Source organism: Rhagoletis pomonella, unplaced genomic scaffold, assembly GCF_013731165.1.
Source record: "Rhagoletis pomonella isolate Grant_MI unplaced genomic scaffold, Rhpom_1.0 Rhpom_scaffold_00001, whole genome shotgun sequence".
Classification (NCBI taxonomy): Eukaryota; Metazoa; Arthropoda; class Insecta; order Diptera; family Tephritidae; genus Rhagoletis; species Rhagoletis pomonella.
This window is the reverse complement of record NW_023458555.1, coordinates 22,537,899-22,555,165: the sequence shown is the minus strand read 5'-3', so window position 1 is coordinate 22,555,165 and position 17,267 is coordinate 22,537,899. Positions and strand designations below refer to the sequence as shown.

Genomic DNA, 17,267 nt, shown 5'->3' with positions numbered 1-17,267 from the left:
CGCATTTTTTCTATCTTTTATCTCTTCGTCAAATGCAGTTTATTTCTCGTACTTGGAAGGTCATTCAATGATAAGTCAAGAGTGTATCTGCAACACGGCGCGCGGAGTTTTGAAGTAAATGAAAATGAAAAAATGAGTTATAGAAAATCAAGTTAAGCTCAGGCTACTCACCAAGGTTCAAAGGTCTAGTATAATCTGCAAAAGCGGAACGCTGCTCCGAACACTCTTTTAGATTTCCTGCCATTGGTTTTGGCAAGACAAAACAGATGGCAGCGCACGCTGCTCTTCGATTAAGGGAGGCATCCCAGTGGAAACCTGAAATGTTGCTTTATTTACAACCAGGGATCGTAACACTTATAAGCGATATCGAAAAAATCATCATTTAATCCTTATGTTTTGATCAATCGAAATTGTTTTTAAAAGAATTAATTTCTTAACTGCATGTAGGAGGGTTGCTAACTGCTTTTAAAAATGAAATTGAATTTCAATTGAGGCAATTAAGTTATTGAAATATGTATTACAATATGGGTGTAAGACGAAAGAAGTTGAGGAAGAGCTTACTTTGAAGTCATTGAGGAAACGAAATACTAATCTTTAGTTTAAACATTTAGAATATTTTTGAGATGTTTGAAGAGGGTTGCCACCGGTTAAAAAAGTTAAATTCAAGTTACTTTTTAAGCTAAAGAAATTACTAAAGTATAGGTATCAATCGAAATGGGTTTAAAAATATGTACTTAATTTTTGAACTATATTTAAAAGGGTTGCCACGTGTTTCAAAAATCAAATTCAACTGAATTCATAAATTAACTGAATGATATAAAGCAATGTCAGGTGAAAGGAATTTAAGAAGATTTTAGTTTGAAAATACTTTTGAAGAGGGTTGCCACCTTTTAGAAAAGGACGAATTTAGTGAATTTATACACAATTATATTTGTATATAATATTAAAATATGTGTGCTACATGAAAGATTTTTTCATACATATTATTTTGAAAATATGTATGATTAGGGTTGCCACCTTTTCCAGAAGTCAAATCTGCGTAACTATCTTAGATGGAAATTATAACCTTTTTAGTGTGATTTAAAATTTGAAAACCCAACACCATTCGGGACCTCTTTTCACTTAGAAACAGCTAATTTATTTGAAAGCTGGCACACGCATCGCTTATAACTCTGACTAGCATTTTGGCGGTAAATGAGTAACACTATAATTTGCACTTCACAAAACAATGTAAATAAAATGTACGCTTACAGTAATATGGTGTTGTTGTTGTTGTTGTCGTAATTGCATTTTATTTCTATTACATTTCCTTTCTTATAAAAAGTTGGCAGACATACAATACATTTTATATTTTAATACAAATACCTTGTTTTTTTTAATTCACTTTTACAACATAAATTGTAAATTTTACAATTATATGCACCTGCGATGTGCGTGCACATTTGTTGGTGTTTTAGCATTTTTATACTTTTATTTTCATACTTTTTCTGCTTAGCTAAATTTTTTTTAAATACAACTTACACAAATATACAAAAAAGGAACACTTCTACTTCTTATTATAATTATTCTTCATCTTCTTCTTCTTCTTCGCTTCAGTTTTTATTGACATAATTACTGAATTCATGGATCTCACCCAGCAATTTTTTAAATATTACACTCTTTTAGCCTCTCTTTGAAACTTTTCCTCTTCACTTCTACAATAAATGTAAACCAGTTTTTCTTTTGCTTGCAATACTTATCGCAAAATTACTGCAGTTAATAATAAAATTTTAACATTAAAAAAATAATAATTCGGTTTTCGCTGTTGTACGCAAAAACAAACCTCGAGAAATATGCACTTAGGTCTTTTTTTATTTTTGGCTTTTATTTATTTATAAAGTATATATATATTATTTTTTAATTTATATTTCGCTTTTCATTTACTAATATTATTTTCCATTGTTCGTCATTGGCAGCGTAAAAAATTTAAATAAATACATATTTTACACAAAAAAATACAATTTTTTTTTAAGTACAATACATAAGTACACAAGTTGTTTCGTTGCTGTTTAAAGCGAAAATATTTTTATTTCGTTTCTACTTTTTTGTTGTTCTTGTTGTTTTTGTATTGCTGTTGTTCACCCACATCGTTATTTTTAAGATTTTCTAATTCCTTCTGCCATGTGGTGTTGTTTTAATTGTTGTTGATGTTGATATTTTGATGCGTTGAAAAAATTTTCGTTTATTGGATAAGGTCGACTTATTTTTAATGGTTTCGTTTTTTTGAGTTAGCCCTCGTTTCATAGTTCGTTTTACTTGTTTACTAAATAAAACAATGTTCGCGTTGTCGTCGTATTTAGAAAATCGTGCGATGTGCTGCAGAAAAAACAATAGAATTAATTGGTGTTTGAATAAATTAAAGGTTTATGCTCTTCAACTTGGTAAACAAATAAACTACTGTGTTACATACAAATACATATATATATATAGGTGCCTAAAAAATAGTACTTTAGGGTAGATCAAGATGCACTAGTATCGCCAAAAAAATTGAATTTGTGGTTTCTAAGTACTACATACTAGATTCAAAGATACAAGACGTTTCCAGCAAACGGTTGATTAGTTCCAGGCCTCGAACTTATTTAAATAGTGCTTTCTTCTAGAAGGTAGATTCCATCGATATACAGCTAAACAAAGCTGCCTAGTCATTAAATTCCCATTGAATTCGATATTTTTTTAATGTCCCAAAAACACTCACAAAATTAACCCAAATTAACCCTGCCTGATAACTGCAGTGTCTTTCGGGTGGAGATATTTGCTATATCTCATACGGGATAGAAATTATCTATCAGGGGACGTTACTTTATTCGTTGACAGCCATGCGGCATTGAAAACATGAGGCTCTAGGGTGGTAAAATCGAAAGCAGTTCGGAAATGTCGTGCAACGTTGGCTTCACTGAGTAACGTCATAACCTCTCTCTGCTTGGTTCCTGGACATAGCAATATGGAAGGGAACGCCGGGATGGCTAGACACGGCTCGGAAATGCAAACTAGCAAAGCGGACAACTCCCACCGATTTCTTTGGATCAATCGAGACGACTGTGAGGAATCAAGTTGCTTGTGGCCGAGACTCAATAAGAGTCGTACTGAGGAACTATTGACACTAAACCAAACTGCCGTTAGGGTCCTTACCGCTGTCATCACATGCTCCATCGATGGTGTATACAAAAAAGCTCCCTTTGCAGAAGTTGTCGGGATGAGTATGAAGAGCTCTCCAGACAAGGCGCCTCAAGCCTTTGGGATCAAGCTTTTCAATAGCTTGAGGTAGATAGCGGAGGTGAAATTATCAAACATCCACGGCTTCATTCGGGATAGTAAATGGTTTAACAGTGGAAAAAGGTCAACGGTTCGACCTAAACTCTACTCAAATCACAACCTTGTTGCATCCATGATACACATAGACCTCTGTGCATAAACCAGTCGACGTCTAAGTATAGAAGGAAAGCTCGACGTTAAAAAGCTGCAATCGCAACACATAGCGCACATAAAATTTCTCGTTCCCTATATACCGCCCTTGACGAAGTACATTGTAATTGGATTACAGCGATACCGCAGAAACAATTGGTATGGCGAAGAAAGTCAAGACGCCGCAGAGGATACGCGCAGCGCAAGCTGTACCAGAGTGTTATCGAGATTTGAAAGGGGAAGATAAACGTATTTAAAAATAGCCGAAATACGTGAATGCGGAGAGCTTGAAATGCTAACCGACAGGAACAACGTCCAAAAAAATTTGAATAAGTCCTTTAAAACCTATCAATGTTTAATGTTAGATCAGAAGCATTGTTTGGAACATAGATCAAAGCTACAGACCTCTACCATTTTCCCGAATCACTCATTTGCTGGAAACTTCTATCAATACGGGCAAAAAAATAAAATTCACATTCACAAGCTTCGACTACTGTCTTTGTAATGGTTCTAAGTATAAATATGTATGTCATAGCGTAAATACGTATGTATGTTAACTTCTATCGCACTACGCCCGCTTATGTGTATGTATGTAAAAGAAAATACTACCAATCCATGTATGTACATATGTGTTATTCATCAGCAATACTAATTTCGAATTTTGTATCGTGCAACAGATGGCGCGCTATGTATGCAGCAACTGAGAACTTTAAACATGCAGGGAATACATATTTACAAATGTCAAATGTGTTCTTACCAATTTTTATTTTATAACAATGTGCGGAAAATTTGCAATTGTTTCTATCTATTTAACAATTTGATTTGGCTCTAAAGGTTGGCTGTTGGTTAGAACATAAAATTGGAATACATAAATGTAGTTTTTTACTAATTCACTACTAGTATATGTATGTACGTTTAGTATTTCGTTCTGATGACATATTTATTTAACGATGTTTCAACTTTTATGTACGTTTTTTATGTTGCATGGAGTTGTAATTTTTTTTTTCGAATCTTAAACAGATATTTTTTTTTTTGTTATTATTTCAGTTTGTTAAATGATGCATTTACAGCCGTTACGTTTCGTTGTAAGTATTACTTTGTTTGTCGTTATCGATCATTTGCAAAGTTATTGGAAAATTTCTTTTCATTTAGAAAATTTCTTCGCCATCAGCTGTTATGAAAATGAATAGAGAGATATTTTGAGATAATATATTTATGTTTATTACTCGTAAATGTATAGAAATTTGAGGATATATACAAGAGAAATGTAGGATATTAAAAAGGTGTAAAATTGTGAGTGTAAAGATTTGAGTATAAATGTGAGTGAAAATATACGAGTGAGTTTTTTATGAGTGCAAAAAATGTGAGTGAAAAGCTATGAGCGAGTTTCTTTTTTTATTGGGTGCGAAATTATGCATGTAGAAATTTGAGTATAAATGTGAGTGAAAATAAACTATGCGTGTAAGAATTTGAGTATAATTGTAAAGGAAAATATATGAGTGAATTTTTTTATAAGTCCAAAACTATTCGTGTAAAAATTTGCGTATAAGTGTAAGTGAAAAGATATTAGTGAGTTTTTTATGAGTGCAAGATTATGCGTGTAAAACTTTGAGTATAAATGTGAGTGAAGAGATATAAGTGAGATCTATTATAAGAGAAAAATTATTCGTGTAAAAATTTCAGAGTGAATGTGAGTAAATTTTTTATGAGTCCAAATTTATTCGTTTAAAAGTTTCAGCACAAATGTGAGTGAGTTTTTTATGAGCGAAAAATTATGTGTATGGAAATTTTAGGTTAAATGCAAATCAATAGATATGAGTGAGTTTTGGTATAATTCAGAGACCGTACCGGTTATTCATTTTATAATAAAAAGCGAAAAATTTAAGTTATTTTTAGACTTTTATTATTTTGAGCAAATAATACCGGGTAATTTTGCTTTTTATTTTTTTAAGGCAAAAATAAAAGTTAAAATTTGCCTTTTATTTTTTCGAGTAGAAAATAATCGGTAATTATTGCCTTTTATTTTTTCAGGCAAAGATAAAAGTCAAAGTTCCAAATCAAGTATTCCAGAGTTTTGTATACTCGAACGTAATAGTTTTAAAGATCCTATCTGGATTCTAATAACTCCCTAATAAACAAATACCAGGGTTAGATCAAATCTTAATACGTATTACTATGTATAAGTACAATACATAAAGGGATCTTTTGATAACGGCATCAGATCTGCACCGATTATTCGATTTTCAAAACTGAGGTTACGAATTAAGGGTATGGCTTCTAAATGTACAACAAGGTATGAGATTTTTGAAAAGGGTTGCCACCTTTTTTAAAATTATAAAACCTGCTCGTGTATTAAAAAAATTAGGTGTAAAATGAAAGGGCAGGGCCTCTAGAAGTGCAATAAAGTTTAATTTTTTTTAATTTGGTTGCCACCCGCTTATAAAATTACAAAACTTACACCGTTCGCGCAAATTTAAAAAATTATATAATGTGTCATATAAACGGACTTGGTCTATAGATCTACAAGGAAGAATGTCTTATTTTTTTAAAGGGTTGCCAGCTGTTAAAAGTTATTTTTTTTTGTGCAGAGCACCAAATTTACACCGTCCTCTCGATTCTAAAATGAGGTGCCAAGTGAAAGGTATTCACCTAGAGATGAGCTTTCTGTTAAATTTTTTTTTAATGTTTGCCACCTAATTGTAAATTTATTGCTTGAAATATGATACTCAGTAAAATATCGCAATATGGGCATAAAGCGAGGTTTTTATACTAAATTAATACGTTAGTGGTTTTAAGAGTTGCCACCCATTAAAAAATATATAGTTGTGAAAGGTAAGTAACGTATTAAGGACAATCGATATTGGTATCAAACGACAGCTAGTTAAATGTCCTTTGTATAAATGTATGCGAATTTTCGACAGTTGTCGTCTAGTTAACAACTCCTAATTAGCTTTCGATTGATAGCAATATCGAATGCCCTTAATACATGACTTACCATTCATAGTTATAAATGTGTTTAATAAGTAGTAACTCTATTAAAAGGCACCAGTATATTAATTTAATCTCAAACCCATATTGTGATATTTTACTATCATATTTTAAACAATGCATTTTTAATTAAAAAAAAAAACAAATCACGTCTATAGGTGAATACCTTTAATTTGACACAACATTTTGAAACTCGAGAGAACGGTGTAAATCTCATTCTCTGCAATAAAAAGCTGTGTTACAGGTGGCAACTCTTTTTAAAAAAATAAGAGGTTCTCCCTTGCAGATCTATAGACCAAGCCCGTTTATATGGCATATGATATAATTTTTTTAAATTGCGCGAACGGTTTAAGTCTTATGATTTGTTTAGCAGGTGGCAACCCTATTCAAAATAATGAAACCTTCTTGCACATCTAGAGGCCCAGCCCTCTAATTTGGAACCTATTTTTTTCTAATACAATGAACGGTGCAGGTTTTATAATTTTAAAAAAGGGGCAACCCTTTCCAAAAAAGTCATACCTTGCTGTACATTTAGAGGCCAAGCCCTTTAATTTGGAGCCTCAGTTTTGAAAATCGGATGATCTGTGCAGATCTGATGCCGTTAACAAAAGATGCCTTCATGTATTGTATTTATACATAGTACATACATATTTAGATTTGATCTAACCCTGGTATTTGTATATTGGGGAGTTATTAAAATCCAGATAGGAGCTTTTAAACTAATAAATTCGAGTATACACAACTCTGTAATACTTGATTTGTAACTTTGACTTTTATTTTTGCCTGAAAAAATAAAAGGCAACAATTACCGATTATTTTCTGCTCAAAAAAGTAAAAGGCAAATTTTAACTTTTATTTTTTGCCATAAAAAAATAAAAAGCAGATATAATCGGTACTATTTGCTCAAAATGATAAAAGTCAGATTTTTAAAAGTCATGGAGGAATCACAGTCTACAATGTGAAATGAGTCTAATGGTACCTTTAAAAAAGCTATAGCATAATTTTTTCACTATGCCTTTTTGATGTCAACAATTGTAAAATAACTTTTATTTTCAGTCTCTGGTATAATTGCAAAATTATGCGAGTAGAAGTTTGAGTATAAATATGAGTGCAAAATTATGCGAGTAGAAGTTTGAGTAAAAATGTGAATGAATAGGTATGAGTGCAAGATTATGCGTGTAGAAATTTGAGTTGAAATTTGAGTGAAAAAATATGAGTGAGTTTTGTTGCAAGATTTGGATTGAACGGATTTGCGAAATTTTTTTAAGGATGCAATTTTTGAAAGCTCGAGAGTCATATCGAATGTATATATGTCCTATGCGAGTTTACGGACTTTTTTTGACTCATCGTTACGGTAAGTTTTTTATGGAATTGGTAAAAGTATTAGTGAGTGGAATTTCTCATAACGCTTCAGTAGTTTAGTATAAAATTCCATGTTAAATGAATGAGTGGGAAGGCGATGGAATGGATTGAATGTAGTCTTATTTTAAACATCGTTTTCAGAGAGTGTGGTGAATTATGAGTGAGTGCTTTGTTGGGGTGTGAGTGACTATCTAAGAAATTGTAGGCTTATACAAGAGCGCGTGTATGAGGTGAGTATGGGCATTTTAAATTTTGTAGTATTTTTTTGCTGCTCAGGTTTCATCTAAAATCTAATTTCGTTCAGTGTAGTGCTCATAAATGTGTATCTAAATTTTCTACAGTGTATGTCTTGGAAAATTCTCTAAATCAACGTGTATTTGCTTGTGTGCTTGAAAATGGGAAAAGTGTTTTTCTTTTTAACTTTCGGAATGGGTATGGAATCAAATTATTTCATTTCACAATACAGAACAAAGGGAAACCAAATCCACTTTATTCAATAAAATATTTAATAAAGAAACAACTATTAAACGTAACATGTGTTTAACTAAAAACTCGATAAATACTTACGGGTCAATGGTCTAACTGGATGTCTCGACCACAAGTAACGATTCTTCACTGGCGACAAATACGAGTCACGTGCAATTGGACTGGAGTAGCGTGGCACGGAGAGGGCACGGAGGGGTATCAAATCAGCGGCATCCCACCAGAACGGATCACGCGTAAATGCTGAGATGGGTGCAAAGGGGCTGGGGTTCAACAAATCCCTGTAGCGGTTGCGTGGATGGAAGATTGGAAGTCCTATTTGTTTGTTTTTTTTTTTTTTTCATTTGTGTTGTTGCATACATTTGATGATGTTTCGATGAATGCATTTGTTGTTTTTTATTTATTTTCGATTGTAGATGGTTAATTTTATTGTTGTTTACGTTATTTGTTTTGTTGTTTTTTTTTTATTGTTTGCATTTATGACAGCGAGTGAGTGCAGTAAGAAGAGTAGAAAGAAAATTTTGTGTTTTTTAAACTAGGAAAACAATTAGCGACGCGTCGAATAATTTTTTTTTTTGGAGAAAATACACGAAAAAAGAGAAAAACAATGCTTTAGAACTTAAACTAAACAAAGAACATAAAATGCAAAATTTGTTATTTTCCAGTTGGGTACACCCATACACATACGAATTCGCAACTCGATGCGAGTAAGTGATTTCTAGTACTTGTACATAGCTGGTTTTGAAAATATCATTTGTTGGCCAGCAAGGATGTGTTGGGTTAAAAAACTTGCCGCTGCTGGGACCCGGCACAAAGTCATTGGTTTTTTCTTTTTTATTTTTGAAGTTGCGTGCTTCATGAAGATTCACAAACTACTATGCAACTACGATAGGATTCTACTAATAACTACATATATGGCAACTACAAAGTATAGGCGTAGGAATTTATGAAAAAAACTTCTAATAAAAGGCATGCATAGAAACAATTTAAAGGCAATAAAAAATTAAAAAAAAAAATTCTCATAATTTTAAAAAACGAATACAGAATCGAAAATTTTGTAAAATTTCATACGTGCATACACATGGTACAATTGTTACTGGTATTGTCTTCCCGGAGAGAGCGCATATTCCGATCTGCCTTTTTTGAAAAACATCACCAAAAAGTGTACTGCATATACCATATACGTACAGTTATTTTTTTAAGCAAACCTTTTCGCAGAGAACTTATTTAATTAGCAAACGCCGAAAACTTAACATTTCCTTACGAAATTTACTATTTTGTAAATATACGAATCCTATAAGGATCATATTTAGTCCTGAGATATGCTAGTCTCTGCATCTTTTCGATTTTTTTCTGATTGCTGCTTAAAGCTCGTTAAGTTATAATCGGTCGAATGACTGTGGTACAGTGATAGTCCTCCAGCTTCATTGTTCTTTCCCAACTCTACTCCTGAATGGAAGTTTGAGTCAATACCTAAGCTGAAGATTTAGCTTCTCCTTGGTGAAGATAATTCAAGGAGCATTGTTTTTCTTCTGAACAAAATGAGACCAGCTTTAATATGGTTAACTCCTTGCTCAGTTTGATGAATCTTAGGCACAGAACAAGGGCGCTAGGAGCGCTGATAGATCATATAACGGGTGATTTTTTTGAGGTTAGGATTTTCATGCATTAGTATTTGACAGATCACGTGGGATTTCAGACATGGTGTCAAAGAGAAAGATGCTCAGTATGCTTTGAAATTTCATCATGAATAGACTTACTAACGAGCAACGCTTGCAAATCATTGAATTTTATTACCAAAATCAGTGTTCGGTTCGAAATGTGTTTCGCGCTTTACGTCCGATTTATGGTCTACATAATCGACCAAGTGAGCAAACAATTAATGCGATTGTGACCAAGTTTCGCACTCAGTTTACTTTATTGGACATTAAACCAACCACACGAATGCGTACAGTGCGTACAGAAGAGAATATTGCGTCTGTTTCTGAGAGTGTTGCTGAAGACCGTGAAATGTCGATTCGTCGCCGTTCGCAGCAATTGGGTTTGTGTTATTCGACCACATGGAAGATTTTACGCAAAGATCTTGGTGTAAAACCGTATAAAATACAGCTCGTGCAAGAACTGAAGCCGAACGATCTGCCACAACGTCGAATTTTCAGTGAATGGGCCCTAGAAAAGTTGGCAGAAAATCCGCTTTTTTATCGACAAATTTTGTTCAGCGATGAGGCTCATTTCTGGTTGAATGGCTTCGTAAATAAGCAAAATTGCCGCATTTGGAGTGAAGAGCAACCAGGAGCCGTTCAAGAACTGCCCATGCATCCCGAAAAATGCACTGTTTGGTGTGGTTTGTACGCTGGTGGAATCATTGGACCGTATTTTTTCAAAGATGCTGTTGGACGCAACGTTACGGTGAATGGCGATCGCTATCGTTCGATGCTAACAAACTTTTTGTTGCCAAAAAATGGAAGAACTGAACTTGGTTGACATGTGGTTTCAACAAGATGGCGCTACATGCCACACAGCTCGCGATTCTATGGCCATTTTGAGGGAAAACTTCGGAGAACAATTCATCTCAAGAAATGGACCGGTAAGTTGGCCACCAAGATCATGCGATTTGACGCCTTTAGACTATTTTTTGTGGGGCTACGTCAAGTCTAAAGTCTACAGAAATAAGCCAGCAACTATTCCAGCTTTGGAAGACAACATTTCCGAAGAAATTCGGGCTATTCCGGCCGAAATGCTCGAAAAAGTTGCCCAAAATTGGACTTTCCGAATGGACCACCTAAGACGCAGCCGCGGTCAACATTTAAATGAAATTATCTTCAAAAAGTAAATGTCATGGACCAATCTAACGTTTCAAATAAAGAACCGATGAGATTTTGCAAATTTTATGCGTTTTTTTTAAAAAAAAAGTTATCGAGCTCTTAAAAAATCACCCGTTAAATGGATGGCGTATGGTTACCATATACAACGGGGAGTAGAAATGAGTAGACGGTGATTTTGTTAAATATTCTCAAGGTTTTAAAGTTTTTTTTTGTTATTTTTGAAGTTAAGATTTTACAAATCAATAGCCTTATGCCGAATTTCCACTAGACATTGAAATGACAACAAATTGCAGACATTTAAAAAATGGTATGTGCTTAATGACTATTTTTCAAAAGTAATGTCAGGAATATTTTTTAATGCACAAGGTTGTCATAAAAATTTCTGTCATTTAATTCCTAACGGAAATCCATCATTATTCATAAATAAGTAATTTTTAAGCAAAATACCCTACTGAATTCAATTCTCATTTAAACATTTTAGCTTATCGTTAATTTCTTTCTGATTCAATGATCGGATTTAAAACAAATCAGAAATTGGACCACCTGTGAGGTAACAACTTTCCTCTAAAAAAAGAATTATACAAATTGGTTAACGTGGTACAAAGTTAGGCACATACATAAAATAAAAATCCGAAATTGATAACCTTCTCCTTTTTGTGAAGTCGGTTATAAAATAAAGTAGCTTTACATTAGGTCTAAAATTGCAAAAATACCAAAACCAAATATACATCTCATTTTACTTGGTATCTGAATCGCATCTTAAATATACTATGTTTCCATGGGCAACATTAATGGCTCTCTTTTTTACTATTTTAATTTCCTTAAACACCAATGGCCTTTTGCTAGTTTTTCCACTATTTTTCCTTCTGTTTTACTTTGTTCTATTCTACTTTGCTTTTATAGATGATTTCGATAAATTGTCAATAAAAATTACAGGAGATAATGATTAGCTCGTAAAACGCATGCTAAGTGATACCTACGATTAAGATACATAATTCGTTCACAACATTCTTTCTAGCCAAAAGTTACGATTGGAGAGTCGATAACGAATAGCAACGCGAATCGCGAATTGCAATCGAATGACAATTGAACCTGACGTGAAAACATATTATTACACTTTTTGAAGCTTTCGCTTTCAATCATTTTCAAATACATATCTCTGGCGTGACTCAATTTACGCACATTCAGCAATTAAGTTTAAACTTTTCTGCTAAAAATTACAGTTTTCTTCCGAGTGTGATTTAACTTTCAGCTAGAAAAAAAAACATCTAACGTAAAGATTTATTTAGCAACTAATCAAAATATTATCTTTTGGATCATGCCGCTAAACATCTAAGAACATAAACATACATTTAAAGAAAAATAGAGTCTGGCAAATAAAAAAATAAAAAGAAAAGCAGAAATTCGAAAAAAAAAATTAAATTATAATATTCTAAGAAATATGTATGTACTAATGTGGTGTTTTCGTTTCTTCCAATAAATGTTGGTCTTCCATGATGCAAAATATGTTTGCTCAACTCTGTAGAAGTGCTTATTTTTGCCTTTCGTGTCCTTGTCCATACGATTTTCAGAGTAATCATCTCGCCTAACAAAGCTTTAAAGGGCAAAAAATGTGCCTTGTCTTGCTAGAGAGAGAAATTTTAAGAAACGAAAACAAGATTTTCTCACCGATTTGCCTTTATTTTTAGAATCGAACACGAAAAGAGAAAGGCGACATTTTTTGATAGAAACGAAAACACCATAATCCTTATTTAAAAACATTTGGCTCTAAGTTACGCATTCAAAAAAAAAGGATTCTTAAGCCTACGAGGAGTAGGAAATGGCACAAGCATATGGCGCAGGCAAAAATTTAATTTCATTTCTTTGATGCTATTGGCGTTAAGCGTTCCGAATTCGTTCGCATAAACAATATTTTTTTCTCCAATTTAACTACTAATTAACACTTAAAAGGAATACCAATTATGAATTCATTACATATTCATGCGCACTAAATTTTGTGTTGCCAATTAAAAATTTTATAACATTCCCATAGCCAAGAGCGGGGAAATTTTCCAATTCATTTGAATTGAACAAATATGGAAGTGTGTAAAGCAAAGCACAACATTAACTGAAACACCAAAATCGAATAAAAAAAAAAGAAATTTCGCTTGCAACTCATTTTCACAACACGCCACCAAACCGCCAAGGATAAGGTTGATCGAGGTTGGATATGTGATAGATAACTTTAGATAGAGAGATGAGTAGAAAACGGTATTTGGTGACGTGCGTGTTTCGTTAAGCGCACTCAATTTTGCTCGTACCATTAGCATCATAGGCGACTTCAGTGGGACGCGGTCCCCAGCGGCCAGCCTTAACGGGAGTGGGACTTGGTGAGCCGGCACGCTCAAAAGGTCTCGATGCAACAGCATTTGCTAACTTACTATCAAAGAGTTCATCCAATGGTTCCAACGAGCTGGCACGGAACAATGGCCTGGGAGCCAAGCTGCGTGCACGATCGAACAAGGATGGCGCCAAGCTGCGTGCCCGTTCGAAGGCGGAGGGTGCGCGTGAAGCGCGCGACACACTCGGTTCACGGTATACTGGTGGTGGCACATAGGGTTCACTGCCAGCACGAATCCAACGGCCAGGACGTGATGGTGATGGTGAGCGACGAGCTGTAAAGAGAGTAAGGAAATAAAGAGAACACACGCAACAGGCGTGAGGAGAATTGTAATTAGAAACATTTTTTATGTTTGATCGAGTTGTTATACATACATACATACATAATTAATAAATATTTTACGCACTTAATGGGTCTAGAGAGTTGCTAAGCTATTTTAAATCATGAATATATCTATGGCTAAGTAGAAGATCGACCTCTCTCAGCAGCCAGTTTAAAAACGCTCTATCTCAGAAAACTTTTCAAAAACACCCTATCTTAGAATTGAAAATATGATGACATAGGGCGTTTTTGAATGGGCAGCTGGGATAGAGCGTTCCTCAAACAAATTCCGAAGTATGGCGTTCTTAAAAATTTTCTGAGATAGAGCGTTTTTGAACCGGCTGCCGGGAGAGGTCGATCTTCCACTCAGCCGTCGATATATAAGTATAGGTAGCACTTTGCTGCAAATTATTCAGTCCGAACAGCAGCGGTGTACACACGTCGGAATGACTCAATGACTAGTTTTATAACTTGGCCGCTCAAAAACCTGCCGCTTTGCGTGGGAATGTAGCAGCTGGACTATTTTTGAGAACAAATTTTTTTAGTTCCGAACTATTATTGGGCCCGGTAGATGGCGCTAGAGTTAAAATGCTTGGAAAATTGGTATTTACGATGTTATTCGGTCAACATACAAAACATAATTCTGTTTGGTTATTTTTTAGATTTAATATTTTATTCATACGAAAACTGACTCGCTAGATGGCGCTGAAGTCACATTTATGGTCCGATTTTACTCAATAGGTGGTGCTGTTTCTTTTGACCAATGGTCAAAAAAATTTCATATGAAGTTTTGTTTTAAGAACATTCATAAAATATAGCAAATTGGTACAAAATTTTACTTTTTTATTATGTGTAAAGCCGATTGGCGTTTAAATAAATAAAAAAATAAAAAAAAATAAATAAAAGTGTAGCTAATATGCATTAGGGTAGTCCTTAAAATATAAAAATTATGGGGCACGCCTTTATTTTGCTCTACGTACAAATTAAACACACCAAGAAAAATTCTAAATTTTTAACAAATTTTTAGTAGTCCCTACTATGGCTTGAAAAAATCGTAAAAATTCGACAAAATTTTGACTAGATGTCTGATAGATTTGAGATATTATTGAGACTTATTCATATAAATTCATAAAGCCGCTGAGTTATAGCTGGTCGAGGTGAAAATTTTGACGAGCTTTCGCGATTTAAAAAAAACATACAAATTTTTTCAAGTTTTACCTAAAATTGGAAATGTTTGTGGATGCCTTTGTTTTGTACGGGATATTTTTAAGGCCCACCCTAATGTGCATGAAATGTTTCTGAAGATATGTAAGTGGGTTGGTTAATTAAAATTCTTAGAGCCCGAATATTTATATGGAGAACTTGCGCAGTTTCACTTTTTCGAAATCCCAAAAGAAAATTCTGAAATTTAATTTACATCGAAAATGTATTTCAACGATTGCAACACTAGTCGGCTACGGCGGCCATGGTTAGGTTGAAATGGCAGCTGAGCTGAGAGGAAAGTCAGCCCACCTAGGTGCTATGAAGGGACGACTGGATATTGAAACTCTACCCAACAATTGCAGCAGTACTCGGCCACGGCAGCGGCGACCAATTCGTAGAATCTACGATCCTTAACAGCTACCGTATTCTAAACTTTACAAGAGCGCTTAGATAATCTAAAAAACTTATACCCAGGAATTTCTGTCTTTTCTTGCGTAAAGAAAGGCAATTGTAGAGTAAATGCCTCATTGTTTCATTGCTTACAAACTTGGCTGCGGTTTCATTTCCTATAATATTCTCATACACATACAACGGTACTTTTAGTAGATTAACTTAGAGTGCGTTCACAAAGAATGCCGAGAGACGCCGAGCGAAGCAAGGAAGGGCGGAGCGGAGCTGCTGCTGTTCGCACTGAACGGAGCGGAGCGCCGCTTTTTGAATCGAATCGGCCGTAGAGATATCACAAAACCGACCTTCAATGCAAAGCGGCTAAAATGTTTGTTCAACTTGTTTCAATTGCTTTACCGAAAAATAGTTTTTAGTTTAATTATTTTGAGTTTTTGTTCGCATCGGAGATGAAGCTGTAAAATCAAAATTTAAATGCTTTGCTTTCAGCTCAAAAACGCTTGTGGAAAGGTTTGCTTTATGAATATAAACCTACATTAATTTGAAATCTCGCAACGGTTCCGCTCAGCTCCGTCCCGCTTCCTGTGTGAACACTGCCTTAGGCATGAATACATATCGACGGTACATTCGCAAAATCTCGTATCTCAAAAAAAAAAAAAAAACTCCCAAACAAAACTCTCTAACAAAAACAACTCTCTATCAATAACAGAAAATCTTTTATAATAACTTTTTACTGAGTATTAAAGATTAAGTACTTTTTAGTTAATTAAGAATAATATATAATTTTATATTACGATATACGCAGTATAAGTGATTTCTGAGATACGAGGCTACTTTAATGGCAACTCATCGACCATATTCTATTGCTTTTGTTTACTGAGATGGAAAGATCAAATGGTGTGTAATTTTTTGGGTTCGGAACGGAAGAGACTTTAAACTTTAAACTGGGAGACGTCGATTATTTTGTACTTGAGATAAAAACGTTTTCTAATTTTTGTACGCCCTCTGAATAATTCCATACTTAAAGCGTCAATAGTTGGTGTTTTCATATCTCTAAGACATTTTTCATACTTGGATACCCGAAATATTTCCAGTGGGCCGGTAACTGCAGACTTTTCTGAATAAGTAGCAATTTGTAGCAGCAGACTTATACTAGAGCTGGAAAACTATCGATCGCACTATCGATAGTATCGATGGTTTTCCTTTTATATAAATATGTAAATAAAGCGAAAAAAGTTCACATAAAAGTGCAACTGTAAACTTAATTACCCATTGAAAAACTGAACGATACTATCGATGGTGCATAACATAAACCATCGAGTGGGAACACTATCGATAGTTTTCTAGCTCTAACTTGTACATCTAGAGGCCTGCGCAAACAGGGGTACGGTACATGGCGGTATAATCCCGTACGATACGCGGTAACGATATACTCAAAGACACTCAAACAGAAACAGTGTTGCCATGCGAAGAGCGACGAGGTCGGGGCTCCAATCCTAATATCCGTTCACGGATCGAAAACGAAAGAAAATTACGTGATATGTCAGAAAGTATAAGCTCAATTGGACAAAGAGTACGTTCACGTATGTCATAATCCGAAAAAAGTGTTTTTACGAGACGAGTGGTACAATATCGTATGTGATGATTCGAGCCCTGGTTAGTGGCACTATACGCTGTTTTGTAACGCATTCGTCTCTCTAAATTTATATTTATTTTTTATTTAATGACATTTTTTCAACTTTAATTTGAAGTTTTTATTAATATTAGTCCAGTATGATTAATTTATTAATCTAATGTGGTAGAACTCTAGCTCTTAACTGCAACTCTGCTTACCATATATCTGCTTATACCGCGCGGTC

At 34.3% G+C, this 17,267-nt stretch overlaps 1 protein-coding gene across 6 annotated transcripts in view; it reads right to left on the bottom strand.

The window, feature by feature from the left end:
* Nucleotides 1–1,261: 1,261 nt before the first annotated feature.
* Nucleotides 1,262–17,267, bottom strand: part of LOC118741251 — a 49,469-nt gene continuing 33,463 nt past the window's right edge. For 2 of the 6 annotated variants that reach the window (XM_036473162.1, XM_036473169.1), the window contains exons 6-9: nucleotides 13,400–13,753; nucleotides 8,359–8,589; nucleotides 4,199–4,612; nucleotides 2,178–2,355 (exon numbers count right to left, since the gene is read on the bottom strand). In XM_036473162.1, the coding sequence (XP_036329055.1) occupies nucleotides 4,590–4,612; nucleotides 8,359–8,589; nucleotides 13,400–13,753 (608 nt within the window). In that variant the 3' untranslated portion in view covers nucleotides 2,178–2,355; nucleotides 4,199–4,589. Of the gene's footprint in view, nucleotides 2,356–4,198; nucleotides 4,613–8,358; nucleotides 8,590–8,733; nucleotides 8,810–13,399; nucleotides 13,754–17,267 lie in introns of those variants that run through there. The other 4 variants (XM_036473200.1, XM_036473185.1, XM_036473177.1 and 1 more) reach the window with 4 other exon arrangements.